Source organism: Phocoena sinus, chromosome X (genome assembly GCF_008692025.1).
Source record: "Phocoena sinus isolate mPhoSin1 chromosome X, mPhoSin1.pri, whole genome shotgun sequence".
NCBI lineage: Eukaryota > Metazoa > Chordata > Mammalia > Artiodactyla > Phocoenidae > Phocoena > Phocoena sinus.
The window spans coordinates 55,568,673-55,593,561 of NC_045784.1; the positions used below are offsets into that span (position 1 = coordinate 55,568,673).

General features: G+C 39.6%; 1 protein-coding gene across 8 annotated transcripts in view; it reads left to right on the top strand.

Annotated features, from left to right (window-relative positions):
- Window positions 1-287: 287 nt before the first annotated feature.
- HEPH (hephaestin) overlaps window positions 288-24,889 on the top strand; it is a 102,708-nt gene continuing 78,106 nt past the window's right edge. For 6 of the 8 annotated variants that reach the window (XM_032620695.1, XM_032620699.1, XM_032620700.1 and 3 more), the window contains exons 1-8: window positions 349-559; window positions 7,058-7,260; window positions 9,097-9,341; window positions 10,323-10,535; window positions 18,350-18,532; window positions 19,612-19,866; window positions 22,073-22,241; window positions 23,394-23,530. In XM_032620695.1, coding sequence (XP_032476586.1) covers window positions 530-559; window positions 7,058-7,260; window positions 9,097-9,341; window positions 10,323-10,535; window positions 18,350-18,532; window positions 19,612-19,866; window positions 22,073-22,241; window positions 23,394-23,530 — 1,435 coding nt within the window. In that variant the 5' untranslated portion in view covers window positions 349-529. Of the gene's footprint in view, window positions 560-7,057; window positions 7,261-9,096; window positions 9,342-10,322; window positions 10,536-18,349; window positions 18,533-19,611; window positions 19,867-22,072; window positions 22,242-23,393; window positions 23,531-24,889 lie in introns of all 8 variants that reach the window. The other 2 variants (XM_032620694.1, XM_032620696.1) reach the window with 2 other exon arrangements.

Consider the following 24,889-nt stretch of genomic DNA (forward strand, 5'->3'; position numbering starts at 1 on the left):
ATGGCCTCAGAATATTAGGAGGGCTGATAACTGTACTTCACAACAAGGGAAAATGTTGATGGGGATGGGGGCTCTTTTCACATCTTGTAACCCTTGCAGAGGTCCCTATTCCTTAAATGAGGCTGTTGGAATCCTTCTGTGAGCTTTGATTGGCTACAGTGACAGTGCATTTCCTTCCCCCTCTCAGCAAATACCAACTAGCAAGCTGAGATAAGAGAAGTGCAGCCCACCCTCTTGTAATTCCTCTGGAGATCCTAACCGGGATTTGGAAAACACCGGATATGGTCAAAGAACCGTCCCGGGTTTTGTACCAAACCAGGCCCAGAACAAGACATTCCAGCAGTTTAGTTTCTGGAAAAGAGGTCACCTAGAACTGCCCCAGCCTCCATTCACCACTCCCCAGTAATACCAGCCAAATTGGAGCCCCGGACTTTATTTATGAGAAAGGCTCTGTAACCCAGGATACAGACTGAGCAGGGCTGGCAGACTCATGCTGGGGTCTGCAGCTTAGCATCACTAGGCCACTGACATGAATATGGAAGTGTTTTCTGCAGCAAAGGTAAGATTTTTCCCCCTCTCTTTCCAAACCCTACCTTGCCTCCCTTTCTTTGAAGAAAACCTCTATTCAGCTTGGTTTAGGGGAATCCTGGGCCACTAGAAGAGAAAGTCAGTGGTTGAGAAGTTGGAGGAAGCATGGCTTGGTGTGCAGGAAAGTTAAAGTGGACAATACGCTCTCTTTGTTCCTCTCACCAAAATGGCCAGGACCACACTGGCTCAGCTGTTTCAGAGACGATCCTGTTGTAGAGAGTAGTTAATTTTCCTGTTGAAATAGTGTGCTCATCTTCTGTCTCACAGTTTGTGGAGTTTATTGAAGTAATGGATCTGAGGACTACATAAATGGGAAGCTCAAGCACTTAAAAATGATCATTTAGTTTCATACTTTGAGATCCAGATTGGCACAAAGTAAGGCAGTAAATTATAGCTGAACTAAGCTATCAGCTTAAAATCTGAATTATTTCTCACATTTAGTGCCTAAGTAGAAGAAATATTTTAGAAAATATGGATTCAAATTCTGGCTTTGCCAGTAACTGGCTGCTTAACTTTGAGCAAGCCCCTTCATCTCTCTGGTCTCAGTTTTCTATATGTCACATCAGGGATTGAAAAAATATAGTTTCTAAAGGTCTTTATGGATGTATGTATCTAAAATACATTCAGTTTTTTACTGAGCATCTACTGTATTCTAAGCCCTTTGCTAGGGGCTCATATATCCATTATTTTGTTTGAGCCTCAAAACAATCTTGTGAAATAAATATTACCCCCAACTGGATGAGAAAACTGAGGCTCAAATAGGTGAAAGTGACTTGTTGAAAGGTCACATAGCTATTACAGGCAAGAAAGAGAATTTGAATCCAGCTTTTCTAGTTTCAAATCAGTATACTTTCTATTATACCACAACTGGGGTGTGAGGAAATAAAGAAACCTCCTTAATAAAAATGCAAATATGTAGTGAAATCATATTGTCCCAGGAACAGTATGGTGATAATATACTGGACATGATTGCCAGGCTAGAGGATCTTAGGTTCTAGTACTAGCTCTCAGGATTTCAGGTGAGTCTCTTCCTCTGTGGGCCTCCATTTTCCCATCTCTGACATACTAAGATACAGTGATAATGATTAAAAAATAATATAAATTGTACTTGTACTACTCTTTTGAGGCTTTAAACACTCTCCCCATTTTCCCTTCCAGTAAAGTCCCATACCCTCTGAAGGTGAGAAAATCCCCTATTTTGAGTCACAAGGTAAATAAAAAACCACACAGCATTAGGAAAGTGGAGGACCAAAAGGTCAATCTTGATGGAGGGTTCTATTAGTAAGACTTCTGAAATTGGAGATGAAACCTCAAGGATAGCTCAGCATTTCTGTGTCCAGCTGAGTGATACTTTGTCTAGGATGAGAGTGTCCAGACCAGTCTATTCAAACTCAGAGTGAAGAGCATTGTCTCATTAAAGGATCAACTTGCAAATTCTAGGGAAAACAGTGATGCAAACTATCATGGATGATGGAGACCAGGCCCAGGTAACATTGGGATGCCAGGAAAGGAAGTTTTGACTAGTCTCAGTGTACACTGACTAAATTATGTCTAATTAGAAGTATCCCAGAAATCCCTTCTCTCCCTCTCTCTCTCTCTCTCTCTCTCTCTCTCTCTCTCTCTCTCTCTCTCTCTCTTTTTCTCTCTACTCCTTTGAGCACCTCTTCCTTTTGCCCTCTTTTTTCACTTTCCTCCAGGATTCTTGCTCACTTTATTTCATTTCTCCTTTTACCTTTCCCTTTTATTTTTCCTCCTCAGTCTGGCCTTTCTATAAGACATTCTCCTGTGGGCTCAGCTGAAAAAAAATAGCCCTGTCCAAGTGAAAAGTTTATATAGGGCTTTCAAATCCTTCATCTCATTTTATTTTCATAGCAAACTAATAGGGAGTCTGAAGCAGAGATTATCTCCATTTAAGAGATGAGGAAATCAGGGCTCAAGAAACTAGGTGACTTTTTCCATGTCATACAACCTAATAAATGATGAATTCATAACTAGAATCTATTTTCCTAGAGTCTAAAGACTTTCAATTTTACCATGAAATATCCAATTGATTCTAAAAGAATGTTATGGGCTTTCCCTTTCTTCTGTTTTATAATGATAAACCAAGTTTAAAAAAACAACAATAAAAGTAGCAACAACAAATGCAGCTTTGGGAATAAAAAGGGAAGTTAGTGACTAGAAGAAATGAAAACTTATACTTATCAGCTACCTACTAAGTCCTTGGTGCTATTTCTTTCAAACACAGCTGAAAACAGCACTCAAACCTAAGTTTATCTGACTCAAAAGTTCTGGTTCTTTTCATATATCATTTTCCTTCTAAAGAAATTAATCTCAGCCATATACATGTGCCTATATGCTTACAATGTGCTATTGTATATAGGAACTTATGAGTGTGTGTGTGTGTTATGGCTATCCATAAAATGTTAAAGCTTTGTGAATCTGGCAATTTTCATTTCTAAAGCTATTTCCTTGTCTGTAATAATCATAGCTATGAATACTTTTTGATCTCTTCTGCACTTGAGTACTTATTTGTGTTCTATTCATTTACAGATCTTAATTCATTTAATCCTCACAACTACTCTGAGATGTAGCAAATAATATAAATTCTATTTCAAAGATCAAGACACTATGGCTTGAGAAGTGAAGCAGTTTATCAAGTCACAGAGCTAGGAAAAGCGAAGCCAGGATTTGTTTAGGCAATCTGATTCCAAAGCCTGTGTCCTCAATGCAAAATGGGGAAGAAAATCCTTATCTCACAAGAATGTGAGAATTAAATAATATGGAAGATATGAAAAACATACTGTACAGTGGAAAGTGCTAGGCAAATGCTAAGTTGCATTTTTTCCCAGGTTCTATTATCTAGTCCTTTTGGTCATTAGTCACCCTTTGAATGATTTTTCATTTATTGCTGAAGTTCTATACCAGTCTTTTCTGGGAATATTTCAAAGTTAACCATGCGCTTCTTCAATTGTGGAACTCTTACCTGGGACAGTTTTCTCTCTACGTTAGTTTAAGGCACAACAGCCTTGCTGACACCTCTTTGATAAGGAAGTTTGAAGGAGGTGCATGTTGCATTCAGATTCTCATTGAATCAAGGACACTCCCTCCTTGCTGAGGACATGCTATTTGTGTATCCATATGTGGTACTATATGTTGGTGCATGTGAATGCACCTGTATTTCATCAGTGAATGTGAGAGCTAGAAAGACTCTTTGAGAGCTCTTTATATAAAACATTTTTTGTAGTTCTGTGTTTTTGCATTTCATTATATTCCCGAAGATCCATGACCCCCCAAAAGTAAGTGATAGTCCAGCTCTATTATATTATAGATGAGAAAACTGGGGCTCTCTAAGGTTACTCTTTGAACCAGTGGCGAACTTGACTAAAGTCAACTGGTGGGAAAATGGATGTCTATGTTGTTTTATGTCACTTTAGCAGTAGCTGTTTATGGTACACCTACAGGGCCCCCATCACCATATCTGCCAGTAGATACACAAAGACCTCTAATATGTGACATCCACGCTCAAGGAGTTTATAGTCCAATCTGGTAAATAAAGACAGTTCATGAGGCAGCTTATGAGACAAAGAAAATAATAATACAAAGTTTGACTCATGTATTTGGGTGTTATAGAGAGTAAATAGTTCTTCAGAGAACAATGATATGGAGAGGCTAGAGTGGGCCTTCTGGAGCAGTTAGGATTTAAGTTAGCCCTTAGAGTTGAAATATAGAACGTAAGATGTGTGGGAGACAGTAAGGATAAATTAACAAACTGTCACCAGAATGGAGAAGGAAGAGGAAGAAAACCAACATTTACTGTCTGTTATGTTCTAAGCACTAATTGTACTAGGGACTTTACATGTAATTTTCTAATTTACTTCTCCAAGGCTTATATTATTAGATATATTTTATAGATAAGAAAACAGGTCCAGAGTGGCTAAATATCATCCAAGGCTACACAATTGGTCAGTAGGAAAGCCAGGTTTTAAGAAGAGGAATCCAAGAGCAGGTCCTCCCACATATCAAGGGCTTTCTTCCAAATGTCATATGAAGACTGGGGATTACACACTTGGGCCACTACTTTATGTGGAGGGGTCTGAGAATATGTAGGGAAATCTATAGCTCTGTTTATCAATCAGGGTAAGTATCTGGGGATTTCCTATCCACGTGTGAGTCTGTGCATATTTTTGATTTTCTATTTTTGATTAATTGTCCCTAATATCATGTGCTTAGGTTGAGGATTTAGTGAAATAATTTATATATAAAAAAGTGAGCATCATGTTTAGTGTGTAGTAATTTCTGCATGAATGATAGTTACCATCATTATTATCATCATCATGAATTATATTGATTAGATGTATCTCTGCCCATATGAATATATGTGTCTGTTTCTGGAAGTGATCACAACTACATATGATTGCATGTTTCAGAGTGTATGGGGTTTTCTCAGATATAACTATAGCTATAGGCATATACAAGCATATCTTGGAGATATTGTGGGTTTGGTTCCAAACTACAGCAATAAAGTTAATATCATAATAAATCTTCACACAATTATTTGGTTTCCTAGTGCATGTAAAAGTTATCTTTATATTATAATGTAGCCTATTAAGTGTGTAATAGTATTGCATCTTTAAAAATGTACATACCTGAATTTAAAAATATTTTACTGCTAAAACATGCTAAACATCATCTGACAATACAGAATTGCCACAAACCTTCAATTTGTAAAAAACACAATGTCTGTGAAGTGAAATAAAGTGAAGCACAATAAAGCAAGATATGTCTGTACATGTTTTCTGTGTGTGCAAGTATATTTTGTGAAAAGTAGTATAGTATGGTAATTACGAACATGTATACCTGAAACTAACATACTATAGTAAGTCACCTATACTTCAATTAAAAAAAAAAGCATAGACACTGGACCCATACTTCCCTGAGCTCACAACCCAACTCTACTAATTGTTAACTAGGTAAACTTGGACAAATTATCTTATACTGCTGTTCTGCGGTTTCTCCTTCTATAATATGGGGATAATAATGGCATCTGCTTCATTGTGTTGCTGTGAGGATTGAATGATTTAATCTGTAAAGCACTTAGAACAATGTCTGACATGTCATGCACACACTATAAATATTTATTTTTATTATTTTTTAATTGAAGCATAGTTGATTTACAATGTTGTGTTTGTTTCTGGTGTACAGTAAAGAGATTCAGTTATATATATATATATATATATATATATATACTTTTTCAGATTCTTTTCCATTGTAGGTTATTATTATTTTGAAAGTGACTAAGGTTCTATGTGACACTGTGGTTCTAGTGTGGATGAAAGTGTCTGCATCTCTGCTTTTAGATAAGACTGCATGTGTCTATGTATATGCATGCAAGTGTATGTATATTTGTGTTTATGTTATGTCGCCTGTATTTCTGGGATTGACTGTGGCTGTGTATAGTATGACTGAGTGCTTCATATCAGCCCCCAAAAGTCTAACTGCCTGGCTGATGTATCAGAATGAAAGGTTAGAAGCTTAGTTCTAACTCTGACTCAAGATTGGACACATTAAATGGATTTGTGCATGGCAGAGAACCAGCAGAGAACATTTCTTCTGATAAATGTGCTAAGTTCACAGCTCAGTGTATTTTCACAAACTGAAAGTACCCATGTAACCAGTAAGTAAATCAAGAAACAGAACATTTCCTAGAAGCCTTCCTCCTCTGCCTTACTAGTCACTGATCCCTACCTTAAGAGAAAACATTATCCTGGCTTCTAACAGCATAGATTAGTTTTGCCTGATTTTGTACTTTATATAAATGAAATCATACAATATGTACCCTTTGTGTCTCGTTTCTTTCTGCACCATTGTATTTGTGAGAGGCATCCATATTTTCATGTATAGTGTTAGTTTGCTCATTACCATTGCTATATAGAATTCCATTATATGAATAAAATATCATCTACCCATCCATTATAGTGTTCATGGACATATTGACTGTTTCCAGTTTGGGTCTATGAACATTCTAATAAATGTATTTTGGTGAATTCTCATTTGTTTTTAAACACAGTTCATAGAGGATGGAAAGTGACAATGGTGAAAACAGAGACACAGGGAGAATTAGTGACCTGATTTGGGTACCGAGTGAGTCAGTGGCTCATTCGGGCTACTGATGCCTGTTCCCTAATTTTTGGGCCAGAGTATATTCTTCTTTCTACATTGCTGAAGAAAATGGATCCAGATTTCTCTTCTGAAGAAAGTGATACACAATTGTCAGTACAAGTGATTTTTAACTTTGCCCTCCAAATTCCAATGTGTAGAGATCCTTGAACACTTGTTGAAAGGAAACAGGTAAGGCAGAGATTCTAGGCTAATCGGTTTTTGTTTTCTCAGTCACTCAGTCTGGCTCTTGCCTCTTTACTTTTCGAGACACATGCAAAGTCCCTTTGTTCTCTTTCTTCTATACCGACAGCTATTCATTTGCCTGTTTCCCAGAGTAATGTGGGCGATGGAGCCAGGCCATCTTCTATGGGCTCTGCTGTTCGTGCAACCCTTGTGGCCCCGACTGACTGATGGGGCCACTAGAGTCTACTATCTGGGCATCCAGGACGTGCAGTGGAACTATGCTCCTAAGGGAAGGAATGTCATCACGAACCAGCCTTTGGACAGTGACACGTAGGTTTAATCTCTTGTGGAATTAAAGATGGAGTTAGGGAGGGGCACTCTTGAGGTCAATAGGTAGCTCTTGAAGACCTTTCCCCAGGGTGTGGCTGCACTCAGCTCCTGATCTCTCTGGACCATAAGCCCAGTGATACATTTCCTGAGAAGACAACTAGTTGACTCAGGAGCCAGTATCCCATATGGAGTTCGCTTTTCCACAGTGAGATGCCTAAGTATTTTTAGGGTCCTAAAGGTCATTCCATATCGCCTTGATTCTAAGGTGATATCCACAATGCTCTTTTAATAATAGGTATTTAGCTTTTAAGCAAGAAAAAACATGATATATATACAGTGTTTGTAAGATGTGTGTAGTATATGTATGCTGCCATAGTTCAGTGGAACTATACTGATTTAAGATATGTAAAAATGAGAAAAAATAAGATCAGCCTTACAATCAAGGAAATAACAGCAACAGCTATCACTTATGTAACACTTTGTGACAGGTACTGTACTAGAAATTTATATACTTTGTCCCACCTAATTCTTACAGAAATTTTAGGAGGTGAGTATGAATATTCTCATCTTATAGATGAAAAAACTGAGGCTCAGGGAGATCAAATGACTTGCTCAAGTCCAAAAGCTAGTAAACAGACAGCTAGGATTTGAACATTGGTAATGTGGATGCAAAGCTGGTACTCTTCTCACCATTCTGCCTCTCACAGATCCTACAGGATTAGCCTTTCTTTTTTTTTTTTTTTTTTTTTTTGCGGTACGCGGGCCTCTCACTGTTGTGGCCTCTCCCGTTGCGGAGCACAGGCTCCGGATGCGCAGGCTCAGCGGCTATGGCTCACGGGCCCAGCCACTCCACAGCATGTGGGACCTTCCCGGACTGGGGCACGAACCCGTATCCCCTGCATTGGCAGGCGGACTCTCAACCACTGAGCCACCAGGGAAGCCCAGGATTAAACTTTCTTGATCTTAGAGCTTTGCAGGTGTTCCACAAATACCCACTGAAAAAAATAGAATTTATGTATTAAAAAATCTTTTGTGATCATGAATTGATTTGTCTCTCCAAAGCCTCAAAGTTTTCCAAAGTTGACTGTAACATCTCAGAGCTCTCTAGGAAGAATTAGAGTAAGAAAAACAGCTCTCTTTTTTAACAAACCATTTTTCTACTCATCTAGTTTTGGAGTCACAGAGTCTGTATTAAAAGTATCTTTGAGGGATAACTTTGTTATCCCCTTCTCCAATACCTTGAAGTAATAGTTAATATTTATTAAGATTTTACTATTTTCCAGGCACTTTTCTAAGTTCTTTATGTATTTTAATTATTTTAGTCACCAGTAATAAGTGATACCATGGTTATCTCCATTTTACAGATGGAGAAATTATGCATAGAGAAGTTAAGTAACCTGCTCAAAGTCCTACAGATTTGGAAATGGCAATATTGGCATTTAATTGAAACTCTCTGGCTCCAGAGTTTGTGAACTTAACCACTATAAGACTTCCCATATACAGAAGGGCAACACTAAGTTAGGCCACCTGGATAAGGAGTTGATCACTTAAAAAGAGTCTGTCCATAGTTGGTTGCCTCCACATTATTATATATTAGGATTTACTGAGTGAAATTGTCTATTTTGTAGGTTAAAATTTCTCAAATATCAGCAAATTCATATGGCTTAACTTAATACTTCTCATTGTCTAACAATTAGATTCTAACGTAAAGATTTCATGTTTTGATCAGTACAATCCCATTTCCTCTTGTTTTGCCCTAAACAAAGATGGGCACATTTTGATCAGCCACCTCTGGAAAAAGGCAAAATTGTGGCTTTCTCTTTCCTTCCTTCCCAGAGTAGCTTCCAACTTCCTGAAGTCTGACAAGAACCGAATAGGGAGCAGCTACAAGAAGACCATCTACAAGGAATACAGGGATGGTTCATACATGGATGAAATGGTTCAGCCAGCCTGGCTGGGCTTCCTGGGGCCAGTGTTGAAGGCTGAGGTGGGAGATATTATTCTTATCCACCTGAAGAATTTTGCCACTCGTCCCTACACAATCCACCCCCATGGTGTTTTCTATGAGAAAGACTCAGAAGGTAAATCAGCCCATCCTTTTTCCCCTACCTGCAACAAATATCGCTTTTCCTTTACTGCCATCTGAGGGAGAGGAGCTGGGAATGAAGACAGTGTTCCTTTTTGATCTGAAGTGTCAAGGACTCTCCTCAGAGAAAATATGGCTGGGTACTGTTATCAGTTCTGCTATTCACACACTGTGTCACTTTGGACAAGTCACTGTCCCTCTCTGAACCTCAAATTCTTCATTAAGAATGTAGAGATTCAATTTACCTTTTATCACAAAGAATTACTTGAATGGCATTTCCGTAAAATATTTGACTGTGTTTTGAAAAGAGAGGAGTGTTCTGTGAATGTAAGGGAGCATTATTCTTGTGCCACAGTCTTCCAAAAGGCCCATTGTTTTTCTTAAGAGGGAGATCGGTTTACTCATCTGTATCTCCTACTATCCCAGGCCCAATGGCCTATAGTACTGACACAACGGTGAGTGAGGGGAATAGAGAGCAAACTCAGAAGGTCTTGACTTGACCATTAACTCCCTGTGGACAAGTTATTTTTCCTCTGTTTTCTCTTTCATAACATGGGAATAGGTCAATTGATCACTAAGTTGCCTTTAAATGGAAATTCTGTGATTGTCTGCTTTCTGTTTTTCAAAGTGAGTGCTTGAAGGAAGGGAATATTTTCTTCTCTCTTGCCTCCATGTTATCGGCTTTGCACTAGAGCCTTACTAGGTTAGGCTGTGTAGCACTTTCTATGGTCATAGCTCCTTCCCCAAGGGCTGCTAGCATTCTACCCACTGTTGATTTGAGGTCTAGGTTTCTTGGCTAGATATTACCTGAATCTGTGCCTTCCTTAGGTTGTGAGGAACACTGTGCTGAACTTTAGAACTCTACCTTCCACAAGACTGGAACTAGGTATTCCATACGTCCCTCTCCTGGCTTCTACATCTGCCAGGCTCCTTCTCACTCACCCTGGGACTAAACATATGCAATTCCATTTTCTAGGATCCTTATATCCAGATGGTTCCTCTGGCTGGCTGAAAGCTGATGACTCTGTTCCCCCGGGAGGCAGCCACATCTACAATTGGACCATTCCAGAAGGCCATGCACCCACTGATGCTGACCCAGCGTGCCTCACCTGGATCTATCATTCTCATGTAGATGCTCCACGAGATATTGCTACTGGCCTCATTGGACCCCTTATAACCTGTAAAAGAGGTATAAGCCCCAAATGTGAGCTGTGAGATACAGTTTGGGATATCTAGGGGAAGCAGTGATATTGTTGACTCACCCACATATTAAGCAGCAGGCTGGGGAGTGTTAATTTAGCACCCTAGTTTATTAACAGGAATAAATTCTGCCAAACTCCCTTTTTCACTGTTTTTTCTATTTCACTACGTTTTTTCTAAAAACAAACAAAAAACAGAAACAAAATACTTAAAAACACTTTGCTACTTTCTTTTTTTCTTATTTTACTTAAAAAACTCGAATTAGTAATGAGGGATGTCAAGTTACATAAGACTAAGGTATGTGTTAATAGCCTGTTGGATAGGATTGAAAGTGTAGTCATCAAAATTTGGGGAGGATTGTGGGTTTCGTTTGAAATATGGTATGTTTAAGGTGTAGTTAGGCCTGAAGACCTGTGTGTTACAGGAGTGTGTTTAGATCAAGGCCCTGAGTTGAGAACATAGGCAGGGATGGTGGGAAGGAATTATTCTAGATCCTATGTACCTCATCTTCAAGTCACAGGCTCAACTGAATTGGTGGTTTCATGTGGAGAATTTAGAAATACATATTAGCAGCAGAAGGCTCTACCTACTTTTCTGTTGCTGATAGACTCTTAAGGCCCCTCTCTTTCTATGCTTTACTTATCAGTACCCCTTACAGCTAACTTTTGCTAAATAAAGGGTTTTTTTTAACATCTCTATTCTAGTATAACTGCTTTACAGTGGTGTGTTAGTTTCTGCTTCATAACAAAGTGAATCAGTTATACATATATATATGTTCCCATATCTCTTCCCTCTTGTAACTCCCTCCCTCCCATCCTCCCTATCCTACCCCTCTAGGTTGTCACAAACGACTGAGCTGATCTCCCTGAGCTATGTGGCGGCTTCCCACGAGCTATCTATTTTACGTCTGGTTGTGTATATATGTCCATGCCATTCTCTTACTTTGTCACAGCTTACCCTTCCCCTTCGCCATATCCTCAAGTCCATTCTCTAGTAAGTCTAGGTCTTTATTCCCAACTTACACCTAGGTTCTTCATGACTTGTTTTTTTCTTAGATTCCATATATATGTGTTAGCATATGATATTTGTTTTTCTCTTTCTGACTGACTTCACTCTGTATGAGACACTCCAGATCCATCCACCTCACTACAAATAACTCAATTTCGTTTCTTTTTATGGCAGAGTAATATTCCATTGTATATATGTGACACATCTTCTTTATCCATTCATCTGTTGATGAGCACTTAGATTGTTTCCATCTCTGGGCTGCTGCAAATAGAGCTGCAATGAACATTTTGGTACAGGACTCTTTTTGAATTTTGGTTTTCTCAGGGTATATGCCCAGTAGTGGGATTGCTGGGTCATATGGTAGTGCTATTTGTAGTTTTCAAAGGAACCTCCATACTGTTCTCCATAGTGGCTGAACCAATTCACATTCCCATCAGCAGTGCAAGAGTGTTCCCTTTTCTCCACACCCTCTCCAGCATTTATTGCTTCTAGATTTTTTGATGACAGCCATTATGACCGGTGTGAGACGATATCTCATGGTAGTTTTGATTTGCATTTCTCTAATGATTAATGATGTTGAGCATTCTTTCATGTGTTTGTTGGCAATCTGTATATCTTCTTTGAAGAAATGTCTATTTAGGTCTTCTGCCCATTTTTGTATTGAGTTTTTTTTGTTGTTGTTATTGAGCTGCATGAGCTGCTTGTAAATTGTGGAGATTAATCCTTTGTCAGTTGCTTCATTAGCAAATATTTTCTCCCATTCTGAGGGTTGTATTTTGGTCTTGTTTATGGTTTCCTTTGCTGTGCAAAAGTTTTGAAGTTGCATTAGGTCACATTTGTTTATTTTTATTTTTATTTCCATTTCTCTAGGAGGTGGGTCAAAAAGGGTCAAAAAGGAGGTGGGTCATAGAGTGTTCTGCCTATGTTTTCCTCTAAGAGTTTGATAGTTTCTGGCCTTACATTTAGGTCTTGAATCCAGTTTGAGTTAATTTTTGTGTATGGTGTTAGGGAGTGTTCTAATTTCATACTTTTACATGTACCTGTCCAGTTTTCCCAGCACCACTTATTGAAGAGGCTGTCTTTTATCCACTGTATATTCTTGCCTCGTTTATCAAAGATAAGGTGACCATATGTGCGTGGGTTTATATCTGGGTTTTCTAACCTGTTCCATTGATCTATCTTTCTGTTTATGTGACAATACCATACTGTCTTGATAACTATAGCTTTGTAGTATAGTATGAAGTCAGGGAGCCTGATTCCAGCATTTTTCATTCTCAAGATTGCTTTGGCTATACGGGGTCTTTTCTGTTTCCATACAAATTGTGAAATTTTTTGTTCTAGTTCTGTGAAAAATGCCAGTGGTAGTTTGATACAGATTGCATTGAATCTGTAGATTGCTTTGGGTAGTAGAGTCATTTTCACAATGTCGATTCTTCCAATCCAAGAACATGGTATATCTCTCCATATCTTTGTATCATCTTTAATTTCTTTCAGCAGTGTCTTATAATTTTCTGCATAAAGGTCTTTTGTCTCCTTCCGTAGGTTTATTCCTAGATATTTTATTCTATTTGTTGCAGTGGCAAATAGGAGTGTTTTCTTAATTTCACTTTCAGATATATCATCATTAGTGTATAGGAATGCAAGAGATTTCTGTGCATTAATTTTGTATCCTGCTACCTTACCAAATTCATTGATTAGATCTAGTAGTTTTCTGGTAGCATCTTTAGGATTCTCTATGTATAGTATCATGTCACCTGCAAACAGTGACAGCTTTACTTCTTCTTTTCTGATTTGGATTCCTTGTATTTCTTTTTCTTCTCTGATTGTTGTGGCTAAAATTTCCAAAACTATGTTGAATAAGAGTGGTGAGAGTGGGCAGTCTTGTCTTGTTCCTGATCTTAGTGGAAATGGTTTCATTATTTCAACATTGAGGACGAAGTTGGCTGTGGGTTTGTCATATTTGGCCTTTATTATGTTGAGGAAAGTTCTCTCTGTTCCTACTTTTACAGGGTTTTTATCATAAATTGGTGTTGAATTTTGTCAAAAGATTTCTCTGCATCTATTGAGATGAACATATGGTTGTTCTCCTTCACTTTGTTAATATGGTGTATCACGTTGATTGTTATGTGTATGTTGAAAACTCCTTGTATTCCTGGAATAAACCCCACTTGATCATGGTGTATGATCATTTTAATGTGCTGTTGGATTCTGTTTGCTAGTATTTTGTTGAGAATTTTTGCATCTATGTTCATCAGTGATACTGGCTTGTAGTTTTTTTTGTTTGTGACATCTTTGTCTGGTCTTGGTATCAGTGAGATGGTGGCCTCATAGAATGGGTTTGGGAATGTTCCTCCACCTGCAATATTTTGGAAGAATTTGAGAAGGATAGGTGTTAGCTCTTCTATAAATGTTTGATAGAATTCGTCTATGAAGCCATCTGGTACTGGGCTTTTGTTTGTTGGAAGATTTTTAACCACAGTTTCAATTTCAGTGCTTGTGATTGATATGTTCATATTGTATATTTCTTCCTGGTTCACTCTCAGTAGGTTGTGCGTTTCTAAGAATTTGTCCATTTCTTCCAGGTCGTCCATTTTATTGGCATAGAGCTGCTTGTAGTAATCTCTCATGATCCTTTGTATTTCTGCAGTGTCAGTTGTTACTTATCCTTTTTCATTTCTATTTATCTGAGTCTTCTCCCTGTTTTTCTTGATGAGTCTGGCTAATGGTTTATCAATTTTGTTTATCTTCTCGAAGACCCAGCTTTTAGTTTTATTGATCTTTGCTATCATTTCCTTCATTTCTTTTTCATTTATTTCTGATCTGATCATTATGATTTCTTTCCCTCTGCTAATTTTGGTTTTTGTTGTTGTTCTTCTTCTTTCTCTAATTACTTTAGGTGTAAGGTTAGGTTGTTTCTTTGAGATGTTTCCTGTTTCTTAAGGTCGGAATGTATTGCTATAAACTTCCCTCTTAGAACTGCTTTTGCTGCATCACATAGGTTTTGGGTCGTTGTGTCTCCATTGTCAATTGTTTTTGATTTCCTCTTTGAATTCTTCAGTGATCTCTTGGTTATTAAGTAGTGTTTCATTTAGCCTCCATGTATTTGTATTTTTTACAGATCTTTTCCAGTAATTGATATCTAGTCTTATAGCATTGGGATTGGAAAAGATTCTTCATATGATTTCAATTTTCTTAAATTTACCAAGGCTTGATTTGTGACCCAAGATATGATCTATCCTGGAGAATGTTCCATGAGCACTTGAGAAAAGTGTGTATTCAGTTGCTTTTGGAATGAATGTCCTATAAATATCACTTAAGTCCATCTTTTTAATATATCATTTAAAGCTTTTGTTTCCTTATTTATTTTCAGTTTGGATGATCTATCCATTGGTGACAGTGGGGTGTTGAAGTCCCCTACTCTGATTGTGTAACTGTTGATTTCCTCTTTTATGGCTGTTAGTATTTGCATTATGTATTGAGGTCCACCTATGTTAGGTGCATAAATATTTACAATTGTTATATCTTCTTCTTGGATCGATCCCTTGATCGTTATGTACTGTCTTTCTTTGTCTCTTGTAATAGTCTTTATTTTAAACTCTATTTTGTCTGATATGAGAATTGCTACTCCAGCATTCTTTTGATTTCCATTTGCATGGAATATCTTTTTCAATCCCCTCACTTTCAGTATGTATGTGTCCCTAGGTCTGACGTCGGTCTCTTGTAGACAGCATATATATGGGTCATGTTTCTGTATCCATTCAGCCAGTCTGTGTCTTATAGTGGGAGCATTTAATCCATTTACATTTAAGGTAATTATCAATATGTTCCTATTCCCATTTTCTTAATTGTTTTGGGTTTGTTATTGTAGGTCTTTTCCTTGTCTTGTGTTTCTTGCCTAGAGAAGTTCCTTTAGCACTTGTTCTAAAGCTGGTTTGTTGGTGCTGCACTCTCTCAGCTTTTGCTTGCTTGTAAAGCTTTTAATTTCTCCATCAAATTTGAATGACATTCTTTCTTGGTAGAGTAATCTTGGTTGCAGGTTTTCTCCTTCATCACTGTAAATATGTCCTGCCATTCCCTTCTGGCTTGCAGAGTTTCTGCTGAAAGATCAGCTGTTAACCATATGGGGATTCCCTTGTGTGTTATTTGTTGTTTTTCCCTTGCTGATTTTAATATGTTTTCTGTGTATTTAATTTTTGATAGTTTGATTAATATGTGTCTTGGTGTGTTTCTCCTTGGATTTATCCTGCATGGAACTCTCTGTGATTCCTGGACTTGATTAACTATTTCCTTTCCCATATTAGGGAAGTTTTCGACTATAATCTCTTCAAATATTTTCTCAGTCCCTTTCTTTTTCTCTTCTTCTTCTGGGACCCCTATAATTCGAACGTTGTTGCTTTTCATGTTGTCCCAGGTGTCTCTGAGACTGTCCTCAGTTCTTTTCATTCTTTTTTCTTTATTCTGCTCTGCAGTAGTCATTTCCAAAATTTTATCTTCCAGGTCACTTATCCGTTCCTCTGCCTCAGTTATTCTGCTATTGATCCCTTGTAGAGTATTTTTAATTTAATTTATTCCGTTGTTCATCGTTGCTTTTTTCCTCTTTAGTTCTTCTAGGTCCTTGTTAAATGTTTCTTGCATTTTGTCTATTCTATTTCCAAGATTTTGGATCATCATTACTATCATTATTCTGAATTCTTTTTCAGGTAGACTGCTTATTTCCTCTTCATTTTTTACGTCTGGTGGGCTTTTACCTTGCTCCTTCATCTGCTGTGTGTTTTTCTGTCTTCTCATTTTGCTTATCTTACTATGTTTGGGGTCTCCTTTTCACAGGCTGAAGGTTTGTAGTTCCTGTTGTTTTTGGTGTCTGTCCCCCATGGCTAAGGTTGGTTCAGTGGGTTCTGTAGGCTTCCTGATGGCGGGGAATAGTGCCTGTGTTGTGGTGGATGAAGCTGGATCTTTTCTTTCTGTTGGGCATGTCCGTGTCTGGTAGTGTGTTTGGGGATGTCTGTGGCCTTATTATGATTTTAGGCAGCCTCTCCACTAATGGATGGGGTAGCATTCCTGTCTTGCTAGCTGTTTGGCATAGGGTGTCTAGCTCTGTAATTTGCTGGTCCTTGAGGGAAGCTTGGTCTTGGTGTTGAGATGGAGATCTCTGGGAGATTTTCGCCATTTGATATTACATGGAGATGGGAGGTGTCTTGTGGACCAGTGTCCTGAAGTTGGCTCTCCCATCTCAGAGGCACAGCACTGACTCCTGGCTGGAGCACCAAGAGCCTTTCATCCGCATGGCTCAGAATAAAAGTGAGAAAAAGTAGAAAGAAAGAAAGAAAGAGGATAAAATAAAATAAGATAAAATAAAGTAAATTTATTTAAAAAACTAATTATTAAGGGAAAATTTTTTTTAAAAAGTAAAAAAAAAATCATACAGAAGGACGGAATCCTAGGATAAATGGTGAAAGCAAAACTATACAGACAAAATCTCACACTGAAGCATACGCATACACACTCAGAAAAAGAGGAAAAGGGGAAAACATAATATATCTTGCTCTGAAAGTCCACTTTCTCAATATGGGATGATTCGTTGTCTATTCACATATTCCTCAGATGCAGGGTACATGAAGTTGATTGTGGCGGTTTAATCCACTGCTCCTGAGGCTGCTGGGAGGGATTTCCCTTTCTCTTGTTTGTTCGCACAGCTCCCGGGGTTCAGCTTTGGATTTGGTCCCGCCTCTGTGTGTAGGTCGCCTGAGGGCGTCTGTTCTGTGCTTAGACAGGATGGGGTTAAAGGAGCAGCTGATACGGGGGCTCTGGCTCACTCAGGCTGGGGCGAGGGAGGGGTACGGCTGTGGTGTGAGCCTGTGGCAGCAGAGGCCAGCATGACGTTGCAGCAGCCTGAGGCACTCCGTGCATTCTCCCGGGGAACTTGTCCCTGGATTACCGGACCCTGGCAGTGACGGGCTTCACAGGCTCCCAGGAGGGGAGGTGTAGTTAGTGACCTGTGCTTGCACACAGGCTTGTCAGTGGTGGCAGCAGCAGCCCTAGCGTCTCATGCCCATCTCTGGGGTCAGCGTTGATAGCCACGGCTCACGCCTGTCTCTGGAGCTCCTTTAAGCAGCGTTCTTAATCCCCTCTCCTCGCACACCAGGAAACAAAGAGGGAAGAGAAAGTCTCTTGCCTCTTCGGCAGATCCAGACTTTTTCCCAGACTCCCTCGCGGCTAGCCGTTGTGCACTAACCCCTTCAGGCTGTGTTCACACCGCCAACCCCAGTCCTTCCCTGCGATCTGACCGAAACCCGATCCTCAGCTCCCAGCCTCCGCCCTCCCCGGCATGTGAGCAGACAAACCTCTGGGGCTGGTGAGTGCCAGTTGGCAATGATTCTCTCTGCAGGAATCTCTCCGCTTTGCCCTTCACACCCCTGTTGCTGTGCTCTCCTCCGTGGCTCCAAAGCTTTCCCCCTCAGCCACCCACAGTCTCTCCACGAAGGGGCTTCCTAGTGTGTGGAAACCTTTCCTCCTTCACAGCTCCCTCACACTGGTGCAGGTCCCATCCCTATTCTTTTGTTTCTGTTTTTTCTTTTTTTTAAACCCACCTAGATACATGGGGATTTTCTTGCCATTTAGTAGGTCTGAGGTCTTCTGCCAGCGTTCAGTGGGTGGTCTATAGGAGCAGTTCCACGTGTAGATGTATTTCTGACTTATCTGTGGGGAGGAAGGTGATCTCCGCATTTTACTCTTCTGCCATCTTCCTCTGCTTCCAAGAAAGAAGGTTCTTAAAGGCTCTTTTCTTACTTTCCCTAGGAACCCTGGATGGGAATTTCCCTCCTCAGCGGCAGGACGTGGACAATGATTTCTTCCTCCTCTTTAGTGTGATAGATGAGAACCTTAGCTGGCATATCAATGAGAACATTGCCACTTATTGCTCAGACCCTGCCTCAGTTGACATAGAAGATGAGACCTTTCAGGAGAGCAATAGGATGCATGGTAAGGTGGGAGTATGTGGCCACACTATGACAGTAAACATTGATGGAGGGTCTCCACTGGGCCTAGCATTTGGTGGATGTTTTCACATACCTTGTTCCTTTTAATTCTCACAAAGACCGTGAGTAGTAGATGGTTTTCCCGTTTCACTCATGAGGAAACCGAGGCTCTAGGATTACACAGAAAATAAATGGCACAGCTAAAATTCCAACCCTGGTATGTCTGACTGCGTAGGCTATGCTCTTGCCATTAGGTATCCTGCTTTCTAAAGTGGAATAGCCCAGGTTGTGGACTCCAAAGTTATATATTATATGCTCAGGTCACTTTGGTGAGGATTGTCTACTGATATAATTAGTGAACATTTCTTTGTTCTAAAAACGATGCAAACTGTTAAAATTACACATTTTGTAGAGAAAATAAATGACTTCCCATAAGGAAGTTGACCATCTTAATTAAATTTAAAACAAACTAAAGGCACGAAAGCCTGGGGCATGGACAGAGAACTGAGTTTAGAAATGAAAGTAAGTGATTTTGCTTTCATTTATTTTTGGGAGTGATTTTCTTGGTGACAGAGGTGGGCACAAAATGAGAGAGTCCCGAGGGGAGGTGAAAACTCAGAGGGAAGATGCAAAGTATGGCTTGGACAGCTCAAATTTCCCTTAGTTTTAAACCAATTGCTTGTAATAACTATGATAATTAGTTAGCTAACTTGACAGCTGTCCTGTGGAAATTTCAGGAAATTGGCTTAGATGGAAAGAAAGTTTGTAAAATAAACTCCATTTCTTAGAAAGCTTCCTCAGATTTCTGGGTTGGAATCCTGGCTCTACCACATAATAGATTTGTGGTCTTGGGAGAGAAGTAACTTTAGCTCTCTGAGCTTTGATTTTCACATTTTTTTACATAATAACAGTGAATTCTGCCTCTTTCCCAGGGATGTTTGTGAGATTTATATAAGATAATACATATGGTCAGCACAGTGTGCTCTTTGAATCCTCATCTAAATGTTATCTATTATTATTGTCTGATGGTAAGGCCTCTCTCATTGGGCTGTCCTTTCCTAACTCTGATATTTTCTTTTGCAGCAATCAATGGCTTTGTCTTTGGAAACTTACCAGATCTGAGCATGTGTGCACAGAAGCGTGTGGCCTGGCACTTGTTTGGCATGGGCAACGAGGTAGATGTCCACACAGCTTTCTTCCATGGACAGATGCTGACCATCCGAGGCCACCGTACTGATGTGGCTCATATCTTTCCAGCCACTTTTGTGACTGCTGAGATGGTACCCCGGGAACCTGGCACCTGGTTAATTAGCTGTCAAGTGAATAGTCACTTGCAAGGTGAGATCCAATATCTCTGATCTTTCAGATATAGGACATAGGTGGCAGTGATGATTATCAGGAGGCTGGGTTTCTGACTTGGAGACATAAAATTGGTCTTCCAGGTGAGATAGTTGGATATAAATGATGAAACATTAGACTAGAATTCTGGGATTCCAGGTTCTTTCCTGGCTCAGCCATTAAATTGCAAGTTGACCTGGGGCATTACTCTCTGAGTTTCATCTTTCCCATCTCTAACATAAGGTGGTATAGGAATGGATGAGTGAACTTTTAATCTGCCTTTTTTTTGCTCAGAATTCTAAGGAATTAAGACCTGATAGTATTTGCTGCTGATTGAACAGGGAGTGAAGGAGCAATTAGTTAAAGAAGAGTAAGGCTTTTTCAGGAGATCATGGAGTATTGTGGGCAAGTAGTGACACTCTAGTTAGAATCCAACAGCAATAGGTTTAGAAGGTTTGGTTTTTAGAAGAAGAATGGTTGAGGTAATGGCCCTGTGCAGTGAGAAACATCAGAGGAGCAGAGGAACCTATGAGACAATGGAAAGAGCATTAGGTAGGTGATTAGAAGGTTCAAGTTGTCTCAGCTCTGTGGAAAACTGAAGAAATCACTATGTGATTTTGGAAAAATCGCTTCCCACTTCTATGCTTCATTTGCTATATATATATATATATATATATATATATATATATATATATATATATATATATATAATGGGGGATTGGGTTTAAATAGTTTCTAAGATCTTCAGCTCTCACTTTCTAGAATTATTTGAAGTATGGTAAATCAAGTGAAAGTCATGAAAATGATATGTGAGTATGTGAAAGTGGATTTGAGTAGATGAGGAATTATAGACTGGTGGGATATTGATTCTGGAATGGTAAGTTTGACCCAATAGGAGCCAGGTATTCATGTTTCATTGTCCAGGGTCTGCCCTCAGTACCAGATGTACCTGGATAAGAGAGTATGAATGTGAATGGAGGTTAGGGATGCAGTGCAATAGTGAAACAAACATAAGCCTTAGAGCCAGACAAGCCTGGATTCAAAACCTGGTTCCACCAGTTAGTTACCTTTGATAAGACATATCACTTTTTTGAGTCTATGTTTCCTCATGAGGATTGCAATAATGATTCCTACCATATAAAGTTGTAATGAGGTTTCAGAGAGATAATGGGATTTTGAATCTTAGAGACGGGGGAATGATGAGACCAAGATCCTGGATACAAGAGAAGAAAATGAGTACTCAAATTTGCAGTTAAAATATAGGCACTTAAATCTCAACTGTACCTCTGACTAGCTATGTAATCTTGGGCAATTTACTTAACCTCTCTGATCCTTAATTTTCTTAATCTTCAAAAGGGGACATTAAAAGTCTGCTTCATAGGCTAGTTATGAGGACTGAAGGAGATAACATATGTAAATCACCTGACACAGGGCCTGGCATATAGTACACATTCAACAAAAATGAGTATCTTTACCTCCTCCTTCTTCGTACCTCTGATTTCTGATTTCAAATTTCAAATCTCCTTGGGATGTTGTGAGACTCAAATGAGATAATGTACCTGAATGACCTCTAGAATTAGCCAAGCAAATATAACACAGCATCATCCATTACCATTATGCCTCAATGTAACATCTTCCACATTTGGAAACACTACTTAGAATCTAAATTTTCTTGACAATCCCAAGTGTGAAGCTTCATCTTCATGTGTAGGTGATGTTCCATTACTTTGGGAGCTTCCCACTTTACAAATAACTTACTCCTCTTTTTAAAATTTGATGCTCCCATGGGCCTAGTGTGGTAGATTTCCCTATTCTCCCCATTTACAAATCAGGGGTTAAGCTCAGGTCTAGGAAGTGACTTGCCTAAGGTCCTATAGATAAGGATAACTCTTGGACTTGAACTCAGGTATTTTGACTTCAAGCTCTGTGATGTTGCTACAATGTAAGCATTTTGCAGAGGCAAGAGCAAGGGTCTGGTAAATGAGTCAATGGTGGTGAGCAGGTGGAGATATTTCAATTCCCACATAGGCTTTCTCTCTCCCAGCTAGGCTCTTTAGGAGTGAGAGAAAGTAGCCCATTTGGAGGCAGGGGTAAAGAGCCTAGTGGAAGGTGGAAGGGGGAAACATTAGGAGAAGGAGAAAGCTGAGTCAGCTGGGTAGAAGATGTTTTGGGTGGAATGGAGCTAGCCATGATGTTCTTCCTGCAGATGGCATGCAAGCACTCTACAAGATCAAGTCTTGCTCCATGGCACCTTCCATGAACCTACTCACAGGCAAAGTCCGGCAGTACTTCATTGAGGCCCATGAGATTCAATGGGACTACGGCCCAATGGGGCATGATGGGAGTACGGGGAAGAATTTGAGGGAGCCAGGCAGGTAAGAGGTAGTGTATTCCCTCTCCCTACTCCTGGGCCCAACCACACACACCTACTATTCCCTCTCAGAAATCTCTCACTTCACTTGGGGATCACAATCATTGTTTGTCTGAAGTTACATGGCACAACTGATAGCCAAATTCTTGTAGCCCCCAGAAGTGCTTGCTCTTGGGGAGCTATAAAACTTTTTGTATGGTTATGTCATATTCCCAGCAAAGAGTCCAAGCAGAAAAGAAGGTCCACGTGGGACCGGATCATTTAAAATGGCATTTCTCCAACTCTAATTTACTAATTATTTACCTCTTTGCTCCTTCCTTTCTTTACCATAGTCTGAAGGAGACATTTAAGCTGAAGTGTAAAATGCACTCTGAGAAGTGTAGGAAGAGGGAAAGCAACATGCCTGTGGCCATTCCATGCTCATCCTTTTGGAGGAATTTCTCCAAATTCTCATGCCTCATCCATGACTCAGATGTGGGCAAGATAGAGTAGAAGGTTAGTGCCCTAATCAGTTGCTAAGCCTTAAGTTATACTGACTCACTGGTCTATCAGTGATTCAAGGTTTTTCAAAAGAGGCACTTGATAGATGACTAAGAGAGTTTATGGAGAAATATCCTAGGACACCCAATCATGTTTATTCTTCCAGTAGGACATAATGGAATGAATCTGCAGAAAACATAGGAAAGTAGGCACTTGGGTGTCAGCATTGCTTCTAAGAATCTGAAGCTCGTCTTGTTAAGTTAGTGGGTTTTCATTTTTGAAAGAAAGATATTATTGATTAAGGGAAGAAAGGATCTTGAGCACCTGAGGATGATTAAGGACAGATGTAAGACTACTTAACTCTGGAGAACAAAACTGATCCTAGTGTCTAGAACTTACAAGCAAGAAGATTTCAGCCTATTTCTATACAACAGTAAAAGGAATTGCTTTCTCTGAAAATAAGTTCCCTGATCTTGGAAAGGCTCAAGCAGAAGCTGTGTATTGTTAATTTGTGTTGTCACCAGAGGAAATACCTTCAGTGGGTGGAAGTTAACCTGGATGATCTCTGAGGTCCTTCCTAATCACAAAGATCCATAACTTGATGAGAAAAAGGGTGAGATGGAAACCTGTTTGACACATGGCCAAATAATTTGAAATTTGCCTCCTTATATGCCAGTGGCTCAGATAAATTCTTCCAGAAGAGCTCCAGCCGAATCGGGGGTACTTACTGGAAAGTTCGATATGAAGCCTTCCAAGATGAGACATTCCAGGAAAAGGTGCAGCTGGAGGAAGATAAGCATCTTGGAATCCTGGGTGAGGAATCCTTAACTTGTGAATTTAATTGACTAGAGCCAGAGAATTGGGAAGGGCTTAGAAACTGGAGGCTGATGACAGCTCAGAAACACACTCTAGACCAACATTTCCCAAAGTGAGTCCCAAGAGATGAGTGTTTTGTGAGAAAGGGTTATAGGTCTGAATTTGTCTGCAAAACACTAAGTTAAACAGTCAAATAGCGTTCTTTGATGCAGGGCTTCCCAGAGCCTTGGATTTATTTTTGTTCATCATGAATCTCCAAGATGGGAGTAGAGTATATAGCATTTCTTATATTTACTTTGCTACTGAAACCTTTTTTCATTGAACATCTTCTGATAGCAGTGTTGTACATATCACACTTTTTAATTTTTTTTTATTTTGCGGTACGCGGGCCTCTCACTACTGTGGCCCCTCCCGTTGCGGAGCACAGGCTCCGGACGCGCAGGCTCAGCGGCCATGGCTCACGGGCCCAGCCACTCCGCGGCATGTGGGATCTTCCTGGACTGGGGCATGAACCCATGTCCCCTGCATCGGCAGGCAGACTCTCAACCACTGCGCCACCAGGGAAGCCCCATATCACACTTTTAAACGTTATTCTCTAGGTGTATTTCTGAAGGGCTATATAAGGCAGTAAGACTGTTCATATTCTTGGCAATACGGGACCGGGAGCAGATTGGCATGACATACAGACATGCTTGCTATGGTGAGGGATGTGGAACAAAGCTTAGGGCCTGACCTTAGAGAAGGTATCTAGAAGGCCTAAAGCACAGTATAGCACTGAATTACTATAGGAAGGTTTGGTGTGGCTTAGTCACTTGGTAGAGCAGGAAATAAGATAGATCAGATGGGAAAAAACTTTGAAAATGAAATAAAGTAATGGACCATATTCTGGGGATAGGTTTGTGCCAGTTGATTTTAGGAGACCTCAACATGGACAATTGCTGTTTCATTAGCTGGATAGGGAGATATAAGGAGAAGAAACCCACCTGGGTTTGGGAAAGAGGGTGGGTGACGAGTAGTAAGGAGCTATCATTAGCTGGTATTCAGTATTGGTCCCCAGTCCTTGTTTTTCTTCAATATTTTATTGTGGTAAAATATGCATAACATAAAATTTACCATCTTAACCATTTTAAAGTACACTGTTCAATGGTATTAAATGCATTCATAGCACTGCACAGCCATCACCACCATCCATCTCCATAACTCTTTTCATCTTGTAAAACTGAATCACTATACTCATTAAAAAATAACTACCCATTCTTCCCTCCCCCCAGTGCTTGGCAACCACCATTCTACTTTCTGTCTCTATGATTTTGACTGCCTTAAGCACCTCATATAAGTGGAATTTTACAATATTTG